We start from the raw sequence: 27,686 nt of genomic DNA, 5'->3' as shown, positions 1-27,686 counted from the left end.
AGGATGACAGCCAGCAGCACAAGGCTGTCACAATGGTATGCTGTGCCCTTTTTTTTTTAATAAGAAAAATGGGAAGAGTCATCAAATCTTTAATTTCCTTAGCCTAGGAGTTCATTGCACTGAAAAGCTATTTTCCCGTCATAATATTTTAGATCTTCGTATGAGAGGGACAAATAAGAGACATACAAACTCCAACATGATCCAGTAAATTATAATTTTACTCTCAACACAGAGAACTTGTGCAACATCTCCCAGCAAGCAAGCAAGCAATCAGGCTACTGAAAACCAAGGTAAATTGCTCCAGTTATTGTGCTATTTTGAGGTCCCCCATATTCAACAAACAAGACATTTGGTCAACACAAACTGATGATTTAAAGAACTAAGCAAGACAAGGAAAATACAGACAAATGATTATGAATACAGTGTATGGTATATGCATATTCTTCTGATACAATTTTTTTCCTGGTTTACCAGTATAGGAAAATAGTTGCCTCAGCAGCTCACAGAACTGAAATATAAATCTTGCTGTTAAGCTTATCTGGGAAAGAAATTAACAGAGTGAAGCCTCCTGTGGCTAGACAATGCATGTCACATGGCAGTTGTCTGTTTCATCCAGAAATAGGGTGCTGAAGACATCATTAAAAAAAGTAGGGTGGTATTTGCAGGCTCTATCACAGTCAGGATTAAAGTTCACCTCCAAGATCTGAGGCTGCATGATTCTTTTCCCTGTGAAGGGGAACACAAACATTGCCTCTTATTACAAGCTCTACAGAATCACTACTGTCTTTAAGCCAGAGATTATACAAAGTGACTGGGAAAAGCCATCTTTTATGACCCAAGCTGGCAAACTGGAAGGGTGGGTTTATTTCAGTGGGTTTGGTTTGGGTTTTTCTGGAAGGATGGAGGTCTGTTCTACCACCATTATCCAGAGGAAAAATCATCCAACAGATTCTGCATTCACTGTGCTAATCCAATGCCTCACTCAATGAGAATTTGAAGCAATTTAATAGGATCTCCCTGAGGCAGCTATCTGCTTGACAGTCTTAAAACATCTTCCAGAAAACTGCTTCTCCTTTCATGTTTCAGTACAAACCTTCCTTTCTTAAAGCTTTTAGATATCTGCCTTTCTACTTTAAGCAGTCTTGTTCCTTTACACTCCAGCCACTCCCACCTGCCACTTCAACTCATTCCTAAGGGAAATCAAGTTAAATTTTCTCTTAAAACTTCATCAGTACAGTTCAGAATCAACTGCATTCTGTGCAAAGAGAAACAGAGGATCAGATTTCCTGTCTGGTGTTGAGCCTGTAAGAGGGTACAAGTTTCTGATGCACAGGTAACCGTACTCTGCTCTGCACAAAAACAACCAACCTATTTGTCCACAGGATCACAGCCATGACTTTGGTACCCACACCCCCATCTTAAGAAGGCCAGGGACCCATGCAGCTCACGTTCAGCCACAGAGGTAATGCGAGTTTGGTCCTTTTACTACAATAGCCTTCCTAGAGCTAGTAATAGTAGAGTTGCTTTGCCTCTCCCATTAAAGACAGCACTGAGACAGGTAAAAGGCATTCAAGGTTGATGTAGCAGATCCAGATTCAAAACCTTGCTCCACCTGAATGCCAAAGGCTCCATCTTATATCCCCTGTTTCTCAATCATTTCCCTCCATTAAAGTGATTAGTGTCTATCATATAATTAAGATTCAGCCACTCCAGCAGGAGGCTAGGGGCAACCACCCAACATGCATCACCTAGTAACTCCTCCGGCAAACCTGGGCACAAGCAATGACTTTCTCCTGTGTCCCAGTGATCAGAGTTTCAGAAGAAAAGGGTACACTTTGTTCTGTTTAATACCCCCCAGCAGTCCTTTTTGTCTTGGTGCCTCTGCTGCTTTTCTACCTATAAGAGACCCATGTCTGGGCTGGGCACACTGTAAGAACATTTTTGAGCCTCCTGGTGAAATAACAAAGAATTTGCCCTGTTTGGCAAGTTTTGCTACCAGTTCTCCACAACTGGCTGAAGGAAAGACTCTGGGTAGTCAGCTATGGTGCAGTACTGACATGAAAGAGCTTCACACACATGTTCTTGCAGAGACTTGGCAACAACTAAGTGATGGTCCTGAAGACATCAATAGCACTGCCATGGTGAACGTAGTCCCTTCCTTGTTTTAATAAGTAACCATACATTGAAGACACTGGGCCAAGTCTGGAAGTCACATTCAGTAGGCTGTTTAAGGCTTTGACAGCGAGACAGGTATTTCAGATGTTCTGTCACCATAAAAGGGAAAGAACACTTGCTGCTGGTAGAGTGACAAGATTGTTGTACAGTTATTGGGGTTTGTGTGTGTTGGTTTGTGGCTTTTTGTTTGCTTTGTTTTTAAAAGCAGGGAACAACAGTAGCAGGGGCAGAAGGGAGCAAAACCTCAGCCAAGTAGTTAACAGCTCCCCCCAGCATTCCTGTTAACCAGCAAGGCAGATGCTAATAACCCCACAGATCTGCAACTCCAGCTGTGCTTTAATGTCAGTGTGAGGCACAGAGCACACAGCTCACACTGCTTGAGAAACAGTAAGAGTTTAGACAGAAGAAATACATTTCTGAAACAGCCCACAAATACAAAAAATTCAAAGCAGTGAGCTTCTCACCATCTCTGCTGGTGTCCCATTTCAGCATCAAGTCAACAGCATATATTGCTCTTGATGATGGATAATCACAGATGCCAAGAGGTGCAGGTTTAGCTGAAGCAACTTGGAACAATTCAGCAAATGCCTTACAAATATTTGCCTAACAATAGAAAAAGGTCTCTGAATGAGAAGTGAGGTTCCACAAAAGCAAGAAACATGTTTTCAATTGCTTCATTCATACAGCTTTTTAAAGAGTGTGTATAAATTACACCAGTCAACAGCTGAAAATCTGAACACTTAGTGTCAAAATGTACATTTAGACCTGAAGACAATACAGTGGAAGTGCCAAGCAACCTGCAACATCCAGGCACTTTTCTGGAGAGCTAATCAGTACTACGGGCATTTCATATTAGAATTAAGTCCCTTCTCCCTGCCTATCAAGTTGTATTCTAGCTCTGTTTTGTTCTGCAATGAAAAACCTTCTAGCCATTTATATCACTCCAAAAAGCATGGTGGGGACATGGAGGTCTTAAGAACATACTACATTGGTATCTTGAGAAACAGTCAGATATCCACCATGAAAGTGATATAAACCAGGAAGAATATACAGGTGTGAATTTTCGCATTGAGTTTATACTGCAGTGAACCATTCCTTCTTGCAAATGAGAAGATTGTGTAATATCTCCTATTCTGTACACAGTACTCCTCTGAGGAACCTACAGTACATATTTTGACATCTCTCTTCTCACCCCTTGCAGTATCTTCTTCCAGGCTATTTTAAGCCTAATGCTGCAAAACCTGTCATTCTCCGAGTATTGTTGATTGAATATGAGGTTCTAGTTAAAACTGATGTCAATTAATTTATGGAAATCAATCCACAGTTGGGTAACTTATTCACTTTTGAAAGCAGAGGCACATAAATGCTCAGCTACCATTCATTCTGCATCTTCTAGCTCCTGATAAATATGAAAGAATGCAACAATTCAGTTTTGTGCATGTTTCTGAACCATTTCTTTACATTCAGCTTTTTCTTTCAAGCATGAATTACAAGAAAAAACTAATCAACGAGAAGCTCCTCATCCACCTTCCTGCCTGTTTTATGGAACTATAGTATTTGGAGCTGCTTCTTTGCAGGTAAAAGATGCCCTTGTATTAGGGAACTAGCTGTTTTATTGTGAGAAGTATGATCTAGTGACCAGGGACAGGGCTCTGGCCAGCTTGCTAACACAGAGCAGCTGGGCAGCAGCTGGAAATTCTGCACTGCAGTCTTAAAGGCAAGATTTAATTTAACGAACAGGGGTTCCAACTTACTAACTCAGAGATACTATGCTGTTAGTGAGCTCTAGGGCACTGCACAGCAAACTGATCTGGAAGTGTACCGGCAGATCTGCTTAGAATAGAGAAACCAAAACCTGTGATGCCATTCCCCTGAGATTACTATGTACTGTAATGTCCTATTTACTCCTGTTTCCTGCTTGTTCTGATACCTCCTTGTCTTGTGAAGCCATCTCAAACAAAGGAAGCAAAAGGCTGAATACCTCAGCGGTTCAGCCTTTCAGAATCAGAATTAATATTCTGCCTAAGAGTAGTGAAAACTTTGAAAACAACTTTTCCACAGTCATGTGAGCAAAACCTGTAGTGATTTGCACACTTTGTATTCTGGACCTCCCTGCCTTTTTGCATAAGATAATAAACCTTCACAACCATAGGCCTAGACTACAGGCGACCTTCTGCAAAAAAAGATGGAACTTGCACAAAGAAAGACTCTTGTCCCAGGCTCCTGGGGGTCGTAAGGACTGGCTTCATTACCAACTCAAATATAAAGAATTTTTATAGTGTTAACAATGAAATAAACCCCTCAAATGCTAACAACAACATTTCTGAGGGGGAATTGCACTAGGTTAAAAAAAGCTTCTGAAGTAAGGGTTAATACTTGATGTCCTTTGTGGTACTGATAGACATGAAGTGTGTTTTATGAGGAAAAAAACAACCAACCATGCAACCCAACACTTTTTGAAAAGCTAATCTGACGAGTAAAAAAAGGATTCATAAACATTAACACAAGAAAGATGAATTGCTGACTTACTTGTACTGTTGCCCAAGGATATTCAGGATATTGTTTTTCAAACAGAGGAATAAATTCTTCACAGTGTACCTAAAACAGTTTAGCAACATCAAAGACTGTTTTGGTTGGGAATGACGGAGCAATCACATGACAAGAGAATGGAACACTGAACAGATTTTTCCACTTACACAAACCTAGGTACAGAACTATAGAATTAGACAGTTCCTGCATACCTTCCTTGCTACAGTATTTCTTCTTCTGAAGATCACTTGACAACTATTACCAGCCATTTCAATGCTTCTTTTATTGGTCTATCACTGCGAGTTACATTCAGGATGTTGGTCTGTATTACCTCATATAATCACAGATGACTGGGGCAAAGTAGGGAAGAGTCTAGTGAAGTATTTGCTTTGGGTACTTCCACCACCTTGACTGCTTGTTTAAGTGAATGTCAAATAGGCTATTTGACCATAGTCACAGAAGAGGCACTGGAAGATTTTCTGACAGAAAAGGGAGGAGTGTTTTGGACTGTTTGCTTACCTGTTTTAATGTTACACCGGGAGCATAATTCATGACTGTGAAATGCTTCTCATAGTCATCCAAGTCATCAAGTGAAAATGCCCTGGTGAATAAAACAATTCCTTAGTTTCCGAGCTATCAGATTTAATTCTAAGCCCCTCCACCCTAATGGGGGGAAGGCAATTACCGATTTGAAAAGCGCAGCCAGAACACATCATAGATGTACAGCTTGAGTGGTTTGATGGACCGCAGCAACACAACGTAACGGATGTCAAATTTAACCATCCCCACATCTTCACGGTGAAACAAGACTGGGTTCTCAATATATTTGCACACTACCTACAACAAAGGAAAACCACTCACAATAAATATAACTCAACTAAAATGAAAGCCAAGAGTCGCTAGATCTTGATTAAAGGTATCCTTGTATGCATTTCAGTTTCTCTTTAGGCATGTGCATGAATACAGAATGTTGTTATCCAGACACCTTTTATCAAACTCATTGACACTGGGGTGGGGAAGTGGAGGCCAGATACACTCATAAAAAAAAAAAACAACCCCAAAACATTTAATTTTATTTATGATTTTGGTAACCTTGTTTTGCACTAGAAAGGTGAAGCCATTCTTTGTGCATTCCTGCATTCCAGAAAATACATGCAGTCCACACACCACATGAAATAAAGCTGAAGTGACACTATGAGGTATAACCACATATTGCAAACTCCTTGTAAAAACCTCCATGATTCATCTACTGCTGGCAAAGATAGTGCTTTGTGCCACTGTGCAGAGCTGTGGATCAGCAGTTAACGATCAACTAGGGGACACAAGCAATAAAGTTCCACAATTTACAACCAACATTAACTATAGCTAATATGTGTTCACCTGCCAGTCTGAGGATTAAGTGTTAAAGCTGCATCACACTGGAGGATTCATTACTGTCAGGGCAAGTTTTATTTTTCTAAATAAGAAAACACCAGGCTCCTTGAGTTCATCACTGCAGTCAATGAAGCTGACCAATTTGAATCAATCAGTTCTGAACTGATTGAAACTCTGCTTATGGTCAGCATAGGAATTCTGAAGAAGAAAAATTCCTTTCTTTGCATTTTCAGACCTCCTTTATGAAGCAGGTTTTTCAGCTCTCCCATTTAAACCACATTCAAACCCATGCTCTCTAACCTTTGGGCTGCTTTCTCTATGCCTGATGATATTGTTAAGGCTGTTGGTGATGTGGGTATCCAGGCTTCTGGCCAAGTTCCATGGTTTGCATATCCAGTGATTATCTTCTCCTCTGAGACAGAAAGAAAAGCCAACACCTGTAAGTATCCACCTCATTCATCTGTCTGAACATCCACCTGAACTGATCTGTGTACTGTCCTGAAAAAATAGTGTGAGTTACAGTGCAAGAACTAAGGACTTTTTGACTGACAGCTGGGAGCAGTAGGCCTTAGGCATAAAGAGGAGAAAAGGCAGTGGTAGCTTCCACTGATTCTTTCAGTTAGGTCCTGGCATGCTCTCACTGTTAAGTTTCCTCCTGCATTTGACTCCTTCAAAAGGGGAAAACAACCCAACAACAGTGTCATCATGAACACACTCAGGTCATGGTGTGGAAGTCATTCTGCCAGGAGTCTGAGATCATTCTGGCAGGGTACCATCCAATTTTCCAAGTTGATTTCCCAATAACGCCTTCAAATCATTCATACTAAGTAACACCATAACTCATCTCTTCGGGAAGAAATCACACAGTATCTCAACAGTTCATATTGCAAGAAAATGAAAGCACACCACCATCCTCTCACTTTCCAGTACCTAGTCACCTCAAGAGGCAAAATTCTTTGAAATGTCCTTGAGGAAAACCAGAGCATGCTGTTCTTTCAATATGTCTTTCTGAGTAAGGGCAGGGTGAAACTTGATGCCTTCCTTTCCTCATCTACTAAAGCATCCGGAGAAACTTCCTGAGCTGCATGATAAACTTATGAAGTGAGCTGAAGTTAGTAATGTTAAGAGGGTCCATTTTATTTGAAGATTCCTATCCCCTTCTCCCCATTCTCTACATGCCACTGCATCTACTGCCAATTCTTGATATTAAAAAGGAAATCGGACCACCACACACAAAGGATATGTGGAAAGAATGCTCTCTGCTGGTAATGCCAGTCAATAACAGAATACATAGAGCAAAGAACGGCCAAATGAGACTCCTGGCAGGTGGCAACATATGAAAATATCACCAAAGCAGCAACCTTTCAACCAGAATACTCCATGCTAGGCATAAGAGGTTATTCCACTAGCAGTACCCTATAGCTCTCTTTCTCTTTTACCAAAAGAAAAATCTCAGTTTCCATCCACTCGAAGGTAGTTGCAGCAGCAGAAAGAATGTGGATTTAAATCCTAAAGCTCCACAACTGCTCTAGGCTAATTCAACTAAAACTCAATTTTACTTTCACAACCTTACAGAACCCAAGTACTTTAAATATTTTCATTCTGGCTTAAATGCAAGAATGACTGCTGCTCGTCCCCTGGGGAAAAATACAATCACCAACATATGTTGCAAACATGCTCTGATCCTTTGTCTATCTGTTAAATACAAGAGGTAAGATCTTGACCAGACAAAAAGTAATAGCCTTCAGTACGCAAGTCATGGTGAAGTTTCTGTTTCAAAATGCATTGCTTAACTACTTTTACATTAAAGAAAGTACCTAAAAAACTCACATATTCCAGGTAAAATTCACCTGAACATAAATGCAGCCAGAGCAAACTCATGGTGGTGTAACTGCTGTCAAGCACCAAATGCAGGTTACTGGTGTTTTGGGAAAAGTGGGATCAAGAAAACACAAAACAAGGAAGTGGAGCCACCTTCTGTCACGTTGCTGGAAGTAGCTGATGAACTGAGGCAATTCTGTTTGGAGGTTAAAAGTACGAGGCAACCATCTCGGTCCATCTGGTCCTCCAGCTCGTCTAGAAATGGATGCCAGGCAGTCTTTGACAGTCAGGAGGTTCTCGCATGGGAACTGATTCAACATTACCTCAGGCCTTTCCTCGCTTAGCTTCCTACAAAACAGAGAAATTGTTGGGTGAAGGAGCAGGGTTGGGGATGCCTTTGGGAACACAGTTTTTATAGCAAAAAAATAATTTGTATGATCAGGGGAACAATTGCAACCTATAATCTTTGAAGTGTGAGAAGTTGTAGAGGATGTCTGCTTCTCCCTCATTGTCTGTGAACACAAACCGGGGATGTGTCAAGTTGTGGAGGACTTGCTGAATGTCTGTGAAAACCCTAGAAGAAGAAAAAGGCATATGAAGAAAAACATCAGTTTGGTTTCTGAAACTGATCAACTTGTGCCTGAACAGAAAAAAGTTTTAAGCTTGGCTTTCTACAGGAATTATGCTTTACCAATACAAGACTTTAAACTGAAGAGGGACAGACTAAAAAAAAATTGTATTTAAACATAGAAATCTCAAACACAGTTTAGCTCTACAACTTCACAAAAATAGCAATTCAGAAGACAATGATTCCCTGACAGAGAAGCACTAACATGAATTCTATACAAAAGGTCCCTAAATGAGAGAGAATCCCTCCTAAATGCCTTTGTTGCTGGAACAGCTCTAAAAATCAACCTGCTGTCATCCAGAAGAAGGAAGTTAATGGAAATCTTGTCAGGTTAACTCAGTAGCTTCAGAAGACTACTTTCATTTGTTTAGAACTTCACACACAGCCATTTCTAAACAATCAAAACATATGTAAGTATGTACATTACATAGGTGCAGGAAGTAAACATGACTTTAAGGTTTGATACAGATTCCCTCCCAGCCCCATTAAAAAAACCACACCATATCTGCATATGAACTACCAGAGACCTTGAATGCACTTAAAAGTTCAAAAAAAGGTTTTTACTGAAATTAGTGGACGTAACTCAGTAGGGAATCTTTGGGAGTCAAAACAGTATGGCTTTCTTCCCCTCCAGCTGCAGCTACTACAAATACCTTTGAAACCTTTAGCTCATCAACACATCAACTGGTTCTCAGTTTTTCCAGCTAGGTTAACGATGAGGCTGAACTATAACCTAGGGGTGTTACAGAGGATTAATCGTGCTTAAGGCCAGATGAAAACATAACCCATGTGGCAAATTCCTTTACTTCAGTAAAAAAAGAGGCAACAGTATGAAAAATACTGCTCTAACAAAGGCCTGAGGACAAGGCATTTGGCCTTACACAGCATGGAAGAACACCTGGAACGCCTGACAGCGTTTGGTAACTCCAATAAATCTTAATCTGCATCATTCCCTAGACATCCTTTGATGATTCTGTGATTCTATGTTCTGAACTGGAGAGCTGAGCATTCTTTACACAACTCAGGGATTCAGTGAGAGGTAGGTCATCTCCCCTTGCACATCCAGAAATCCATGTCTCCCTAGCGCTAATTCACTTCAGTGCTCTGCGTAAGCCCTATGCCACACAGGTAGTGACCTACATTCATACACTCCAAACAGCAGGCTTAAAGAAAGGTTCTGGTACTCTTTTTCTCCCAGTTACATATTAAAATTAGGACTCCTCTGTAAAAAATCTCCCACTAAACACTGAGCTGCCTTTATAGATACACAGAAGATACTGGTATCTTCTGTAACATATAGCTTTCAACAACTACCAGAAAGACTACCCCAGCCCCAGTAGCTTACAGCTATACATGCTATTTTAGAGGTGCTATTCGTATTAATAATAAATCACCTGCTTTCTTAATCCTGAAGTCTTGCTTCTGAATTAAGTGATTTCATGTGCCAGACCACTCTGGATTATGTATTTTAAGACCTCCTTATAGAACGCAAAAATGCAGCACAAAAGCAGCAGAGGAGCTCAATCTATCTTCACTAAGTGCAGGAAGACCACTGAAATAAACTGATGGAGGTCAAGATAAGAGGGAAAATACAGCCATTCCACTCGTCCCAGGTTTTTCAGTTACTTCATCCATTCTATAACCACTTCTCTTACCATAAAAGTTTTGGGATAGCAAAGGCTTTTGAAGGCAGATAATTTAATTTTGAGAATGAAGACTTCATAGAAACACTATATAAGCACTGATTTTGGTGGTCAGATTCCCACAGGTACTTCAGTATACCCAGTATTAATGCATACATTTGGAAAAGTCAAGACTCTGCCCTGAAGAACACGGCCAGACCTGACAACTACCGGACAATTCCTTTGTTATCTAAGGAGCATGTAGGATCTTCCATGGCATTTCTCTTGGTTTTACTTAAACTGGTAACACACATTCCAACATCTACACATCTGTACATAAAAATACAGGCAGGTAAGAAATGCACCAAGTCCCATTCAGTCTGACAAATGACATAGCCTCTACACTGCAATACTGTCGTATTTGGGACCTTTCATTCTAGTACTGATGACACACTTGAATGAATGAATAAAGCCAGCTAACCATACTTCCTGAATGATTTGCTGCCCCACTCATACTAAAATCTTGGGTAGGAATACTATAAAGTCTGGGTAAAAAAGGTATTATTCAATGGAATTCTGCAAGTAAGATAAAACATTCTAGATTTTACTTAATTTACTCAAAGTATTTAAAGCTAAGAAGCAGGTATGAGAATCAACTCCCCAAGCACAGAGCTGACAAGACCAATCAAAACAGACTTGTCATCTCAAAACCAGTAATTTTGGGCATCTTTAAAAAAAAATGACTGAGGCAGCCAAAGAGAAACATTAAAGAGAAGATCAACAGATGATCACGCCCAGCACAAACTGAAAGGACTTTTCATATGAACTTTGTCTTTGAAACATTTAGTTCTTTATCCACTTTTTTTCTCAAGCCAGCAATGAGCACAGCTGGACAAAACAATCTCCCTAAGGCAGGAGAGCTACAAGACCTACTTGAACCTGTAATTCTGCTATATCAAACTACCTGTATTTGCTTCCCTGCTTTTCAGGATTCAGGTTAAACATTTATTTCATCTTCCCATTCTCTGTTTTAGCTCTACTTTGAAACAAGATGACTAAGAATTCATCCCTGGTTCTGAACTCTGCAACCTCATGCATTTAATTTCTTAGTCTAGGTTTCATTATGTAGTTGAAATCTGTCTTTAAAACAAGATGACTAGTCATCTTTGAAACAAGATGACAGAATTCGTCCCTGGTTCTGAACTTGCAACCTCATGATTTAATTTCTTAGACATCCCTAAAACAGTGGTAATGCACAAGGTAGAGCATGCACATTGACAGGCTACCCACATCTACCCAGCTTCACACATTCCTATCTGCCCAACCATGATAGCAGCCTTAAAAACTTTAAAGCTTTTCCAGAGGTCTCTCTGTCTCTGGAAGACTGTAGCTCCCACTAGGTCATCTGGACTCTGAGATGGTATCCTGCTCCTAGAGGAACTTTAGTAGATGAAATTCAGCAAACAACAAGAAGGACCTTCTAGCCTCCTGCAGAGGTCAAGCTCTCCCCCTTTCTCCTCTTCAGACAGGAACTGGATAAAGAAGAGAGGAAAACCCCTAGGAGTACAGGGACAGGGGTGTTGATAACATTGAGAGCAGCAAAGATTTGGTATGTGTTTCCTTCCCTCCCTGAAGTGAAGGCCATTCACCTGAAATATGCAACGCAAAATAAAAATGTAGCAGTGAAAAGTAAGTCTACATTTCCCAACATCCTCACTGTTTCTTTCCATCTTTATCAGAATGCATTTACCTTTGACTCCCTTATCTGTAACAGAAGCAAGTACACTGGATGAAAAAATAGCTTTTGGTCATCCTCTGTAAAGACAGATTTCAATTACATAATGAAACCTAGACTATCAGTGAGCAACTCAACAAATGCCTCCTAACTCAGTGACTTTGATTTTCAGTAGTTCTTCTCAAGTCAATTCAATCTAGTGAATAATGAGTTCCCTCAACGAAACAGGCTGGAGTGTGAGAATACCTTCCAAATACATTTTAGCCTAATGCCACCCCTTAAGTAAATCATTGCAAGCAAGAATTTGGATCCCAGTGTCAGACTACAAACACCATGGAGTGCGACTCACAGCACATTCTATGTCACAGTATGTTATTTTGGAACAAACTAGTAATAAGGCAGTCTAGCCATGCAGTGCCACTGCTTCTGGTCACTAAAGTCTCTTGGCTTTGCAATGCTCTTCTAGATTTACTCCATTTTTGTAGTTGGGCACATATCCAACTGAAAACATCCCAGGTTTTGACAAGATTCCCGTTTGGCAATCTCATCTGAAGAAAGTGAATAGTCTGTTATATTCACACAGCACAGAGAAGCACATGTACCCTGCTGGATACACACGATGTAATGCAAAAGAGGTTTTTAGCCTCTCATACACTTCAATTATACTCGTTAGTGAAAAGTATTACAACGTTATGCAACTTCTCTTTCACCCACAAGGTGGCACTTATTTAAAAACTAAAATTCGTTTTTACTATATCTGTGACAATCCACCTACTCTGAAGAATCCAACAAGAACCAGTAAGGCAGAATCTGAAGCAGGTGGCTACATACAAACACATCTGCAAGTTGCTTCTGGTGTTCGATGCTTGAAAAGGCCGTTCAGCCTTAGCACACTGCAATCATTGCTTTTTTACCAGGGTTAAATGTATTTTGTTTGCAGATACGTACTTGAAAACTTTCTCTTTGTCATAAAGTGGTGGGTTTATCGCTACAGGCAGTTTCTCCTTGTTTTCTGCTAAAATAGCCTGAAAAAACAACAAGAAAAGAAACAGAGAATAAATGAACAGCCTCATGTCAAACTCCGCAATATTTAGCGGATATGAACAGCTGCTTTGACCAAACTGAATTTTAACATGTGCATAATCAGGTTTATAAAAGAAGTGATTAAAAAACCACAGTTTTTAAGGGGAAGATACAGGTAAAATATCCAGTATGACTCAAAGTTTTTCCAAGTGCTTTATTAGCAAGAGCCAGCTGAAGTACAGCCTGCTGAAATTTTCTCAAATTGCAAACCTTTACAGGTCATTTCCTGCAATTCCTTATCTCCATGTAAGTACTTACTACATACATGCAGGTGCATTTGTAGTCATAGTAAAAACAATAGTCCACCTGCATGTCTCATCAGCCCACTGTTTTCAATGCAAGTGAATCCCGTGAACACTGTGTAATACGCTGCTCAGAAAAAACAATCAGTACAAAAGCAGAGGCAGAAGGAAGTCAGAGGTAAGAGGCTTAATAAAAAAGTAGCAACAAATACAGCTTCAAGACCAGGGCTTATCAATACTGTCAAAAGCATGCTGAGAAATTCCTATTTCTCCTAAATATTAACAAAACACCAAATCATAGATGATCATATGCAGTAAGAGACAAAATTGGTGTATTTCCAACAAAATGGAAAATTGGCCATTTAGCCATTTTTTTTTTAATTACAGATAACTAAAAAGGTTATAGGAGGCAGAAGCATAATTCTGCTCCTGTAAAAATAGGCAAAAGGCTTGGGGAAAAGAGAAATCTCACTTCACCTTTACACCACCTCTGATTGCTGAAAGCAAATAGACATTTGGATTATTGTTGACACCCTGCCAAAGCAAGCAGCTTGCAGAAACTCTGGAATGGGAAAAGTGCATCTTGAGAAACCAGAGTAGTTAGTGTTCTGCAACAGCTCCCAAAATCCCAGCTGCTGCAGGTGGCCCTTGTGAGTTGCAGTGGTGAAATGTCTGTCCAGCCACAGACATACCTCTTTACCTTTATGGCTTTTACAGGGAATACAGTCATACAGAACTGGGAAGAATAAACAAAATCACAGTCATAATCAAATGTCTCAGACATCACTTTGTAAAACAGATTAGACAGTACAAATACAAAATAATCCCTGCAATTACCTAAGAACAGGAAGAAATGTAAGCCTTACATTTAAAAGATGACTACAATTCTCAGAACAGTACCAGGGGATTCACAGCTGTCTTTTCCACAACTTGAACACAAGGAGCTACTGCAGAACAGCAACTACTGTGGTGCCCCAAGAGATACTTCTTCCACCCCAGACACTTTATTAAAAGCTGCCTTCCCTGACACTGGTTTCTGCAATGGTTGCCCAATCCTTACCCATAGTACCATTTAAATTACAAGCTTTGTGGTCTATGCTGGAGACCAGAATTAGGTAACAAAACCAGGTAAAAGTTAAGACAATGTTGCTTAACAACTCTGAAATGCTTTTATATAGAACAGTGAAGCCTTCAGGTTTATTTAGAGCAAAATTAGAATAAGAAATGTAACATCCTTAGCTACAGTAAAAATCAACAGCCCATTTAACAACAGAAGATTATTTACCCACAGTAGTAAAGCAGCTGCAGGAACTGCACAGCAATAGCAGCAAACCATTTTGAAACTGTATGATTTGCATAAACCTTTGGAAACATTTTCACTTAATTTTATTTCCCTGCAGAACTGCTGGTTCACATATTAATGCTGTAAACAGATCTCTGAAGTAGTCTGTATATTTTTGTGCATGCAGCTCTGCTTCTGTGAAAATAGGGGAATTAGAAGTGTCAGCAACATGGTATCTCTCCCATGGCATCTCACTTTCAGTGTTTAAGGATATGCTGTGTCCTAAACTATTCTTCATTGGTCTGTCACCAGTTAAGACTTGAATCTACAGCTAAACATACTAGGGTAAAAGAAAGCTCTGTTGGTTAGTTCCAGTATTAATATTTTGCTGTCATCTCTTCTGAGCAGCTGAGCAGCAGAGACACAGTAAAACACCTTTCTTTGAGGAGATGTTTTTAAGGTAGGGTGATAAAAGAGGATCCTCTTTGCATGCATTTGCACACACAGTTCTTTAACTTGATCTGATCATCCCAAAACAGGATTAACACACATGCAAAGAATTGCCTTATCTGAAATCTAGGCACTTTTGCTAAGAGAACACCTGTAGGACATCAACTTTGGGTACATTGTTGTTTCTCATCTGTAAATGCAAAACACATCTCTCTCTCTTCCAAAAATGCAAAATCCCAACCAACCAATCTGACTTAGGTTACAGCCAGCCTATTTTGAATGTATACCTTTATTTGGCAGAAGCAGGTTAACCTCACTTCTGACTAGATGTTGTTAATAACAAGCTGGATCCAGTACTTTCTGCATATCTTCTATCATAAGAAACAGATGGGTTACAGATTCATCTTTAGATGCTGCACTGTGAATGCTGTTAGTGGCCAGCACAGCATCCTCACAGGCTTCAGGTTTCTTCATTTTTCTTAAAAAGGAATCTCAAGCAGGCTTGTTTCATGAAAAGGAGATCCCAAACAACATAAATTTCACACCCTTAAAAATATCACAAACCTTTAGCAGAAAGGAGAGCTCAAAACACAATAGATAAGAACTTTATAACAGTGCCATCAAATTAAAGATCTCTGCTCCAATATTTCATGGTTCTAAACCACAACATTAAACGAGTAGCCAGGCTGAAAAATATAACCACTCCTAAAATACTAAAGTCTTTCTGTAACTCAAGACTGACCAGAGGTGCTACAACAACAAATTCAATCAGTAAGCCTATCAGAAAACATACCAACTACATAACTGGAAGATGAGTACCTCATAACATGCTTATAAAAACATTATGCAATACTGCAGTAGCATATTTGAACTCATTTGTGTTGCTTCAGTTTTTAAACAGTTAAAAACTGTATCTAAGACACTTGTTGACTCATGACACTTTTTTATTTAATAGCTATATTCTGAATCAATATTTAAGCCTAAAAAGAAGCAAAAATCAGAACTCTTGCAATGCCTTTTAGACACTGCCTCATCTTAAGGGAGATGAAATATTAGATTTAATTCTTAAAATTATACCTGGTAATACTCATCTGATGGCTCTGGTGTAAAGCAGTCTACATCCAACACTTCAGTAGGCACCCATGGTAACAGAACACACTTCCTGATCAAGCGATCCATTTCTCCATAAGCATAATCACGAGTCACTTCATCTGCAGCAAAACAAGGAGAACGTTTATGAACTGCCTTTCATTCTCCACTGAAAATCTTCTTCATGGACTACCATATAAATGACAGCTGAACAGCTAACAATACCACAACCTTTTGTTAGTTAAATGTTCCTTAATTAATTCTAATTTTACAACATTGATAAGGGTATTATTTAGGATGCAAAAATTAGTCTGAAACCATCTGATTTATGCCAGTGTATTCAGATAACTGAACACTTACCTCAAAGACTACAGGAATAAATTGCTGGCCTGGCATTTCCTAACTTACAGTACTTGATTTTCCAACTCAAAGCTACAAACACAGACTTCAGGAAACTTTATTAAACTCTTGGATGACTGAATCAGTAGTTTCACTGAGACAGTGATGCAAGATTTAAGCTCCCTGTCAACAAAACATCAGCAAAATTTTTCAACTCAAGGGTGTCTATATCACAGAAATTATGGAAATACCAGGCAGAGAACTTTTAAATTTGATAGCATTACAAAATATGCAGTTATTTTGGTCTTGAAATATTTGTTTTACTGTGAAGTGAATAATTTGTGAGAATATGGCCTGTCTTCTATTGTGAGCATAAAAACCCCCAAATAACAAACTCAACACACACTTACCACCAGTTTCAAGGTCTCTCAAAGGCCAGAGGACAGTGTAAGCAATTTGTTGAGGCATATAAAACAGAGGTGCTGTTGCAAAACTAGGCTGATCTGAATGCTGAATGCGTGATCCAAATTCATCCATAATGTACCAGACAGGAACCTTCTCCTCTGCAGTCTGTATGATTAAAGAGAGTGAGACATCCTGCCCATATCAATTGCTAAAAAAGCACTTCAAGACAGAAGGTGCAGGCAGCAACCCCTACAACATTTCTGTTTCCTGCTCTAGCCAGGAGTGTGAGCAGGTTTTAGGTACAGAGTAACACTCTCATCCCTGCAACTCTGAGGCTAAGCCAGCCTAGCATCCAGCTGCTGCTGGGAACAGCGCTTTCTTGTATCAGCTGCACAGCCCCATCCTCTTTCTTATGGCAATGCCTACTGCTATTGCCATCTGCTTCCCCTGTACCAACCTAGCCAGTTCAGGGAGCTAAACCAGCAGAAGGCTGTTTGGTAGGATTAATTTTCTTCAGTTTCTATCAGAATAAGTGTGCTAAAAGGAGTTTGAAGTTTACAGCATAAGAGTTAAGGAGAGCAGAACTGCCTCCTGCCACAACAGCTGGTTGTGAGACTGCTGAGGCTGCATCACCAAAGCACCCCTTCCTTTAACACTTGACATGATAAAATCTGAATGGGTAAACTTTAAATTCCTTGGTAGCACTACTGTGGCCTTTTTACAGAGGCAGAAATGGAGCACAGAGATTAGACTTCAGATATTCAAGCAGGTCAGTGCCAGAAACAGGAACAGAAGACAAGTTCAACTACAGGTTGAATTAACTGTCTTCCAGGAAATCACATTTCAAATGGTAACACAGTTAATTTCACGTGGCTCACAAACCATCCACGAAACAAAGACACAGGGTAGAAAGAAAGAGATACTGCTCAGATCTCCCTTGTATTTAAAGAAAAAGCAAGTCACATCAGATATCCTTCTCAGGGACTTTTCAGACCTAATACTACTGTGAGCTAAGCTGATACCTTTAACTAGTGCAAGATGCCCACTCCAGAAACTGACCTCAAGTCCCTGAGCTAACAGGGCAGGCTGGTCGCACTCACACTGCTCGAGGTTAGCCTTGCCCATTCTGAATCAGGGCCTGGCCCAAAGGGTTCATGAACTTACAGTAGCCTAGGAGCTACTCTGCAGACCCTACAAAAAAGATTTTAACTAAACCCCGAGGGTTGTATTTCCTCTGAAATAGTATGCGTGCACTTGAAGGTGCTTGAAGGCTCAAGACATGCTGGTACAATGCTGAAGGACTACACAGGGTAGACAGATCTTATCCACACTACCTAAAAGTAGCAGCCCTTGGAGTAAGCTGTGCCCAGAAACATTTGGGCTCCATCTTGAAGCTACTCAGTTCTCACCTGAGGGTGAGCTAACACCAGTTGCCAAATACCAACCAGGAAGTTATTTGACAGTGTAGATATATTCCTGGTATGTAAAGCATTATATACAGGCAAGGAAAACCACAAGTGTAGCCGAGATGCACACTTTGGTGTGAGACAGTTGATTAACGAGAGGCTATTTCCTTCACAATGAGAAAGTTTGAGTGGAAAACACTCACATTAACATGCAGCAGATCTCATCCTTCTACCCCCCCCTCTTCTTTTGGGGCATACTCTTCCTTTCCCTATAAACCTCCCTTTAAAGTCCTCATCAGAAAGCTGGTAGCAAGCCATTGTGCATTTTAGTCCCATGTGGCATTTGCTTTCCTTCCAAATGGAAGTTTATTCTGAAATGCCTGTAAAGGACTTTTTTCTTCTTTTTTGTTTTTTCAATTGAAAATTTCTCTCTGTTAATAGCCATAGACTGGAATGTCTTCACTCAGGATTGCTCAGAACCATTTAGCATCCTAATGAGGCTTTCGAGACATACCCCTTGAGAAAGCTGGTAAGTCTGATTGTATTTCCACATTTCCTGCAACACTTGGTCGATACTGCCCTCATCTGGGATCTCTCCGTGGAAGTCGATGCCCATGAGGTTGGTCATCCTGTGCAATAAGCCAGGTATGTGCAGCAGCTGCTGGCGGGCGTGTCCAACACGGTAAGTCCAGGCATGGTCAATGAGGAAAACACTGAAAGAGAATTCTGGTAACGTTACAACGGTTCATTTTTAAAGGCACACATACAAATGTTCCATGGATAAGAGCAACACTTCTTTGTAGATGGTTCGATGACTAAGTCTTCTCTTACTCCTGAAGTCACTCCCAGAGCACACACGGTGAAATTACAGGTTAGGAAGAACTTCTCAGCAGTAACTTACACTGTTTTTGTTGTTGAAAGCTTATTGTGCATTAGTTGGTATTCTCATGAAAACAAGGAGCAAACACAGAACAGGGCACTCTATTTCTAAGCCTAGTTCCCTTTAAAGGCTGGGAAAACAAGTTTCTTCCCTTTTATTCACTATTAACTCCACTGTGTCAACTTGATATTCTTGCCTAAAGAAGGAAAACAATACATTATTTTGCAAAATTATTCAAGGACCTTGTTAGCCATGAGTGTTGTGCCATCTGTACATCTAGGTGGAGAGCTCCGGCCCTATATGTGATGTTACAAAAGGATTAAGTTTTAAGGTACTTTTGATTGTTTCTCTTTGGGGTTTTCTGGGGGGCTGTCATCCTGTCCCTCATCCCCTTCCCCCAGTCTTCTTAGAAAAAAAAAAACTTAAAAGAATTACTGATCTAACCCAAACCAAAACCATACTCCAGTTGCACAGCTTCCCTTGGCAAGTTTAACCCGTCTTTAGGCTGCACGCTTTTTACAAAAACTACAGTTATTCCAACAGAAGGGTTCTCCACATTTTGGTTATATCCTCTCAGGGAACCAAGTCAGAGAAAGATCTGAATTCTACTTGCTAAAAAACCCCAAACCAAACAGACAGAAAACCCCACAACAACTTTCCCAAACAAAACCACCCCATCACACGTATTTCAGGAAGCTGAACACATGTCAGCTGTCACGTACAGCGAGTTTCCTTGAACGATTATTGTATCTCAGGTACCACATACAGAAGAAGCCTCATTTAATTTTAAAATTAAAGACTTAAGAGAATGCTACGGTCAAGCTCTTTGGAAACGTTAGCGAACAGGGGTGTTGGTATTCTGTTCCTGCATTCACACACACATCTGAATGATACAAAGAAACCCAAGATTCTCATAGGTGCTGTTTCAAATTTCACAATTCAAGCATGTTTTCCGATTTAAAAAGGCAATGACTTACGTTAAAGCAGGCATGTAAAGGCAGATACCTGTATTTTGTGTTGTTTTTACTTATCAAGGCTAAATTCGGATTTTTAGATCTTGGGTAAATATCCAAAGTCTAAAAAAGCATAAAAGTTCTGGCAAAAGAAATTCTTTACAACTGAGCAGAATTGTATTTTGCTCTCCAGCAAAGATGACTTCACCTCACTGCTGTTTATTAATGTATGACAAATTGCCTGTTCTATGTTTGAAATCAGTAAGAACACAAAAAGCTGTGTTGCAATATTAAATTATTTCTTATGCAACTTCTTTCCTAGCTGCATACTAGTCTCATATCCATGACAGGTAAACTGATTCTGAAGAAAGGCAACATTAACTTGATATATTCAATTATGTATGCATCGTAGCATGCAATCGCATGATGACACTCCTGAATTATATTTTAGCCAGGTGGAGGAAATTTAATAGTCAATGGACCATTACTTTGAAGCTGCTTAGTACCTCCTTAACCTGAGATTTGTAAATCTCAGGTTTACATTGTAAAGGTCACAATTATATTGGGTTGGTGTGGGTTTTTTTTTTTCTTTTTTAATTCCAAGGACACGTGGTCTTGTAGGTACAAAGTTTTATTTCTGCAGAATTCATTTCAAGGTTGCCTTTTCCCTATTCTCTCCCTCAGTTCACTAAAACCAATTCTTAAGCATCTTCTTTCATGATTTGAAAAAGAAACAATGTTAAGATACTTGCACTCCTAGTACCCTTTTCAAGACGTGCCTCATGGCATACACCTTTTCTCAAACAGGCAGGTATGTCTTATACAAAAAAAAAAAAAAAGAGGATTTCTGAATAGGATCAAACAAGTTTTAAAGTAAACTGTCTATATAATTTTAGGATTTAAGGCTATTCAAAGACTGAACACTAATTCTGAAATCACTACTCACCTATTGGGATTGGAGGCTTGAAGCCCATTCTCATTTGTTACGATAACTTTGAAACAAGGTTCATTTCCAGGATTTGGTTTCTTTTTCAATTCCTCTTCCATTTCTTCATCACCTTCCTCCTCCTCATCCACCTCTTCTACTTGCATTATCCCGAAGAAGTCACCAGCATCAAATACCTGAAATGGAAAGTGCACAAAATATTAAGCAGCTGGTTGAGGCAATACCTTGATATCCATAATGCAACACTGAAAGGCACTTGTAGACACTTTTGGACTGCAGTCCTATTAAAAAAATGGCATTTTTAACTTAAGAGCTAAAATGTGAAAGAATAAATACTTCTGTTCATTTAATATAACTGTTTGTTGGGAAATTCATTTAATATTGGCAGGAAGCTTTGCTGGTTTCTTTGGTACCAAGAGGTCTACTGATGATTGTCTGTCAGCTCATAAAGCAGAAAAATCTTTGCTCAACTTTGCTAAAATCAACAACCTAAGACCCTCAAAACCCAGTATTACCCAGGCTCCACAACCATAATAAAGTATATTAAGATCCCTGAAGAAAAAGAGCTTTTACCAATTGAGCTCTGAACCAGTTAAAAAATCCCAGCATGTTTTCCTCCCCTCTCTTCTTTCCCTACAAAAGGGAGCCCATGCTCAGTGCTCACTCACCTCTGGATGAACTGGGAGATTCCTTATACTGCTGCAAGTTAGGGTCTATACAATTACCTCTATGAATGTGCTGAAAGGGAATTGCTTGCATTCTTGCCAGCACTGGACGTAACACCTTCATGTAGGTCTACTCAAGTTTCCCTTCTGCCCAAAATCTTGCCAAATGGTGGGCTTGAATATCTTTTGCAGAACTACGACTATGCTGACAACTTTCGTGATTTCAAAGTGAACATATGCTTTTCAGAAGAAAAAGAATGTGTAAAGCCTGGGAAGACTTTTCAAATCCTTTCAAAGAGAGAGTTATTTTGCTAAGTCACTCACACACTACATAATGAACCAGGAAGGAGTAGACAAAACATTCGCCCCAATCTGATCTCACTAGAACATAGCAAGGAGGGAGAAAGATCTAGAAGTGTGACCTCTGTAATTACTGGTTTAACATGCCAAGTCCAGGTACACCTAGCCTCTGACACATTATTAGAAGTCATTACTTTTAGACATCAACAACTTACTAGCAGTAAAATCCCAGCAGCAGAGACAAGCTTTTATTTGTTTATGCGAGTGTCCTGTCAGGATAACTATTTCTGCTAGGCACCAACAGAAGGGTGAGGAAATCAACCCCACATTTGCAAAGCAACGCCGCCCAGACAAAACAGATAGCTGCCCAAAGACAGCTGCAAGGGAGGAAGGCAGCAGGGAAACAACATCTACTTCATATCTTAAGCCACAACATGGTTTCAAAGACCAGATCCAAGTGGAGAAGTGCTGGAAATTCCCTTGAGGAGCAGGGGACGGTATTTTCCTTTAGGCTGGGGGGGGGGGGGAGGGGTGTGGGGTAGAAAAGAAGATGCCAACAATATGTTGGCTAATTCCACATACACATTTTTCTTAGGGTAAACAACCTCCCTGGTGGTTAAAAATACATCCATTTAAAAAAAAAAAAAAAAATCAGAAACTGCCTTCACATCTTCCAGTTCAGCAGGTATCAAACCAGCATTTCTAATTTATTCCTAGTTTTCCAGCTTTGCTAGAAGAGGGTAACAATACTCTCAACAGCAAGCAATATCACCACCTCTTGCTGTTGTAAGAGCAGCCATCAACATTTCTTTAAGTCTCTGCTCAGTTGCCTGTAAAATTTCTAGTCACTTATGTAACTGCAGACAGGTCCCAGCAAAAGGGAGAGTCCTTCCCTGGGTGGCAGTCAGTGGTGCTCACGATTTACTTTGTCAGATTAGCTCCCATCTGGATCAGCTCCCTGATCTGCCACACTGTACAAGTGTTAATCCCAGCCCACAGCAGGCAGCACAAAACCACAACAGGGGACGCAAATTCCACTCCTCCCTTGAGTGACACTTCCTGCTCCTGGATCAAGAGCTGCCCCCCTGTCAACCTCATCAGCCAGCAGAAGAAACCTCAGCTAAGTGTCTGGCAATCATTAGAAAGTAAAAGTGTGATTCACTGGAGTCCACTTGACACCTGGTACAGCATGGCACTACACATGCTTTCTGCACTTGACATTTTGTCTTGAGGAGCTTGTAAGAGCGGGGACATGAGGTGAGCCAGCTGCTGACTCAGAGATCAGCCTTCACTTCACCACAGGCTCTACCCATTTACCAAACACCCATGATGGGTGTTATTATCAAGTTCTACAACTAAAGAAGCTGTTGGCTTTACATTTTATTAAGTATCAACTAGAGACTTAAAAAGGAAGGGACTTTGAATTGCCTAAGCCATGCTTTCTTTCTTCAACACAGCATCAGCTGCATGAGCTTGTAGCAGCTGCAGTTAGGAAAAAAAAAAATAAAATCCCCACTTTTAATACCTTTTCAACAGAGTTATGCTTAACAAAAATTTTCTCCTAGAGAATTTACAAGCTTGAAATAGCGAATTAGGTGTATACCTCACCTGAAGCAATTTACACTTCTTGGAGCACAGCTCAAGACAACCTTAGTAAGAGGCTTTTGGTAAGGTTTTTGTTGGATTTTTAAATTCACCATTGGTAATGCAAACAGTGAAGTAGTGAACTGGTGGGTTTGGCAGAAGCACCTCGTGCGCAGTGTGGATACAACCTGTTGAGTAGGCTGTGGGTGACATTGCTGTCCTCCTCTCTTCCTCCCTCCCTTTGAGGGTCTGTCACACTGTGAACCCACTGATGCAGCAGCTCCGTTAAAGGAATCTTAAACTACTTAAGCAAAAGAACACTGGATAGGATCATGCTACCAATTTGAAAAGTATAACCTTTTGCTTGAAGCGGAATAGGGAGAACTTGCATGAAGTACTCCACCAGAGTAAGTAGTAACCTCTAGAAGACAGCAAAGGGGTAGCAACACATTTCAGTAGCACAACAGTTGGCAAACAAAACATGCTTGGGCAAAATTACTCCCTCTTCATATACAGGTGCTATTCCAACTCAACAAACCTAACAAACCAGAGAATGGGATAACAAAACAGGCACATGTCATGACAATTACCATGCACAAGCACCTTCAGCAAATTCCTTTTAGACTTATTGCAAACTGCTCTGAAGGCCACAGGCTGCCCTCCCCTGCTGGGGAAAATAAAGTCTAGTAGTATTGATCAGGCTGCATTCCTTCTAGTAATTAATTACAAGCCTTCATTTCTGTCTGGGATGAAATGCTAAGCAGTCCTTTGCCAGTAACAACCCAGGGCCACAAAACTCTTGCTGCAATACAGAGAAGCCTGCCATATAACTCAGCATATGGCTGAACAGTAAAAAGAGATTATGAATTAAATTAGATGCAGGCACTGTATTTGCTAGTCTTATACATGGTTTCACCAGTAACATATAAAACAACCACTACATTGGAAATAGAATTCTAGGGCTTATAGTAAACATTACACATACTTATGTTTTTCAAGTTTCTGCCAGAAACACGGAAAAGTTTGCCTCCCAACAAAAACCCAATGCTAAATGCAAGATCAATAAATAAAAGCAGGTTTGTTGATCTCACAGATATGCTGTGTTTTGAACAAGCAATCCAATTTAACTCATGGTTACATAATGCACTCACTCTGCTGAAGCACGTGTGTGCATTGGAAAACAGCGGCCTGGGCTGGGTTCTAGAGGCACTGATGTAAGAGAGATTTTTATCTGATGCAAATTTTCCAACTTCCATGCTAGAAAGTTTTAATCTTTGAGGCAGGTTAGGGCAAATGAAAAATTCCTCCCACCCTCACACATGAAACAAACTCTTGCAATGTTCCATGCTGCACTGATTTCCAACCTCCCAGTTATTTCTGTTACCTAGTCTCCCAAAACATTTTCATCCTTTGCCTTCACCTCCTTTGCTTTCTTTACTGCTGCTCCTCCAGCCACTCCACATAGCTCAGTTCTAAGGTACTGCAGTTCAGTCTCCACCCCCCCAAGAGCCCATCTCAGTCCACAACATTCCTCATAGTAATTTTCCCTGGACATCCCAGTCTTCTCCATATCCTTTTGTCCTTCTGGAGAAAACCCCAGAAGTTGCAACAGTAGAGGCAAGCACCATCAGCAGCCTAATTTATCTTCCTAAGCACGATGAAGTCATTAAATCTTTCTCTCCACGCACACTGGAACACTTAGGACAGAAGAAGCCACTACTGCAAGCAAAATGAAACAGAAGGAGCAGGCTGCCACCTTAGGGCATATGCTTTCTGGATCTGGCCTTGTGCCCTCCTAGCCTCCCTTAGAAAGATTGGGACCATGGATCTCCTCTCACTCTACTGTCTCATCTTCTAAATTTCCCACACCCCTAGAGTTGCCAGCTACCTCCAACTTCATATTACTGGCATATGGCAATGCAACAGCTTGCAATTTTGTGTTTCCTTATCAGCTTTATATGCCTTCCACTTCCAACACACCCCTTCTTGTTTAAGCAGAGGAGAAGATGCTCCCTGCTCCAAATCACTAGCATGTCTGCTTGTTAGGAGGCATAATACAACAGAAAGTTTATGACTGGGCATATGCTTCAGTTAATGTAGATTTATTTTCTCTGTAATACATACAGATTCTTGTTATTAGCAGTACCAGACACATAACAGCTACAAAGCAGCAGGAACATACTCAGATCCTTCCTGACTATAAACACTCAGGTTATCTCATGGCTTGCTGTCCTGACTTTAAAGTTGAGATAGGGAAAAGAAGCGTTCAGGTATTTACAGATTAGTTTACTTGTACATGGGTGTTAAATTATAGTCCCCTCTCCTTCCCCACTGTCCTGTACTTCCTGTTCAAACGTCTCATCCCACCTCTCTTGTTTCTCCACTGCTCATCGTGCCCTCTGGCACCCCACCGCTAGTTCCTTTCTCTCTCAATACCTTGAGGTTCCACCAGATCTTTTACCAGGCTGAAAGTTCACCTCATTCTTTTTCCTTCTCCAAGTACACTCCTCCAGACTCCCTGGAGCACTTTCAAGTCTCCAGACAATGTTTCAGGTTGTGCCTCTTCTTTGGTTCCTTGTTCCTTTACTCCAACAAATCCAAGGCAGCTTTCCTCACCACTAAGGCCAGCTGTCCATGTGCAAAGTGAAAAAGACCTTCTAGATTCAACTTACATCTTTTCAAGCTCTCTGCCCAAAATGACTCTTTTTTCCTCAGCTTATTTTTCACCTTCCTTCCTCATCACAAAGCCCCAGGGAGCAAGCAGATGGCTGCTAAAAACATGGGCAAAAAGGGATTCTCCCCCCTGGGCCCGTGCCCACCCAGACTCCTTTAGCTCAGGGCCAGATCCAGAGACTCCTGGTGCAAGCTTCAGCTGAAACATTACCAGAACAATCTTCTCACACCACCCTGTCCTCTGACAGAGCTGAACAGCTTTTACTCGGCTCCGGAATAAATGAACAAACCAACTGGCTGAAAACGCTCCCAGAAGACATGCCTGAGACAGGCAACTTGTGCCTACACAACAGGAGCTGACTGAGCTGGCTCTGCACAGTTATAAACGACTCAGAACAGGGTAGACCAGTGTGGAAATGAACTGAGAAAAAGTAAAAAACACATCAGGTAAAAGCCGACCCAAACCACAACGCATTAACACGTGACAATGTCCTGACTTTAATACTACTACTGTTGCCTTTTAAAATGCCTCTTTGGCAAAAAGGGCTGAAGGCTTTAAGACAGTCATCGCCTCCCTCCAGTATCAGATCTCCAGTTCCCCGTATCCGCAAAAGCTTTCAAGCTTTACGCTGACAACGGTAACACGAAACCAATTACACACAATACTTCCCATCTCCTTTACACTCCCCAGCTGCACCTTCGGTACCACGACCCTCTCGAAGCTTTTACCACCCTCCCCTGCTAAGCAATAACCTTTTGGCTCTCTTCCTCACCCAGCCGAAAGACGAGGACCTGGCTGAGAGAGAGCTCCGCCATCGCCTCCTCACTGAGGAAGCCCCTTCGGCAGGAAAGACCCCCGGCCCGGCGAATGAGCTTCCCTGAGCGCCATTCCCCCAGGGACCCACGGTCACCCACCTCGCCCCGCAGCTTGCGGTACAGGCTCTCCCAGTACAGCGCCGGGACCCCCGAGGCTCGAAGCGCGGCTCCATGCAGGGCGACGAAGGCCGACAGATCCTCCTCACCATCTCCCGACATGGCTAAACACCAAAGCCACCAACTCCCACTACCCACCCCGGCGCAGACCGGAACATGCCGAACAAGAACCGCCCCTCAGAGGGAGGGGAGAGGCGGTGCCAACGGCGGCTTCTCAGCGCTGAGTGGAGGGAGGGGAAGCGTTGATCAGTGTCTGCTGGCTTCAAGGGGGCGGCGGCCGCTCGTAGTCATCCCCAAGGAAAGGGGGTCTGAGGGGGCTTTAGTCTGCTAAAGAGGTGCGAGTTCTGCCTGTGCTCTGTGCTTCTCCTGCCCTTAATCTTTAATAAAATAACAGCATTCGTGGCGCCGTGCTGGCCACAACATACTTGCTTCTTAGTGTTTTATGACGATGGGACTTCTTGGGAAGGCCGCAGCCATAGCCTCTGTGAAGTGAGTTACAGGGGCATGACAGAGGCTAACTGCTGGCCGCAGCCACGGGAAATGCTCTCCTCAAGTTGTGTGTGCAGCGGAAA

The 27,686-nt window shown here is 41.1% G+C and overlaps 1 protein-coding gene across 1 annotated transcript; it reads right to left on the bottom strand.

Annotated features, from left to right (window-relative positions):
• Positions 1–200: 200 nt before the first annotated feature.
• TTLL12 (tubulin tyrosine ligase like 12) lies at positions 201–27,346 on the bottom strand. Its single transcript, XM_061359358.1, has 14 exons — positions 27,097–27,346; positions 20,960–21,135; positions 18,695–18,893; positions 16,780–16,939; positions 16,019–16,152; positions 12,833–12,909; positions 8,357–8,473; positions 8,053–8,247; positions 6,379–6,490; positions 5,390–5,541; positions 5,224–5,305; positions 4,705–4,773; positions 2,640–2,778; positions 201–726 (listed from the first exon to the last, which is right to left on the bottom strand). Exons 1-14 carry the CDS (start codon positions 27,214–27,216, stop codon positions 575–577), a joined length of 1,884 nt encoding a protein of 627 aa, XP_061215342.1. The 5' UTR covers positions 27,217–27,346; the 3' UTR covers positions 201–574.
• Between the last annotated feature and the right edge of the window lie 340 nt (positions 27,347–27,686).

The sequence above is a fragment of the Neopsephotus bourkii genome, unplaced genomic scaffold (genome assembly GCF_033783945.1).
Source record: "Neopsephotus bourkii isolate Nb327-2 ecotype Australia unplaced genomic scaffold, CSIRO-AGI_Nbou_v1 NB_107, whole genome shotgun sequence".
NCBI classification, from domain to species: Eukaryota; Metazoa; Chordata; class Aves; order Psittaciformes; family Psittacidae; genus Neopsephotus; species Neopsephotus bourkii.
The sequence above is the reverse complement of the archived record's forward strand: the minus strand, read 5'-3'. Positions and strand labels throughout refer to the sequence as shown.

Bases quoted from the DNA above. Each gene is read 5' to 3' on its own strand.
- TTLL12 (XM_061359358.1), bottom strand. From the start codon at position 27,216: ATGTCGGGAGATGGTGAGGAGGATCTGTCGGCCTTCGTCGCCCTGCAT. The intron at 16,940-18,694 runs GTATGTCTCGAA...TTAATCATACAG, and splicing joins CTTACCAGCTTTCTCAAGGG to ACTGCAGAGGAGAAGGTTCC. The intron at 16,153-16,779 runs GTAAGTGTGTGT...GTTTTGCTGCAG, and splicing joins GAGAGACCTTGAAACTGGTG to ATGAAGTGACTCGTGATTAT.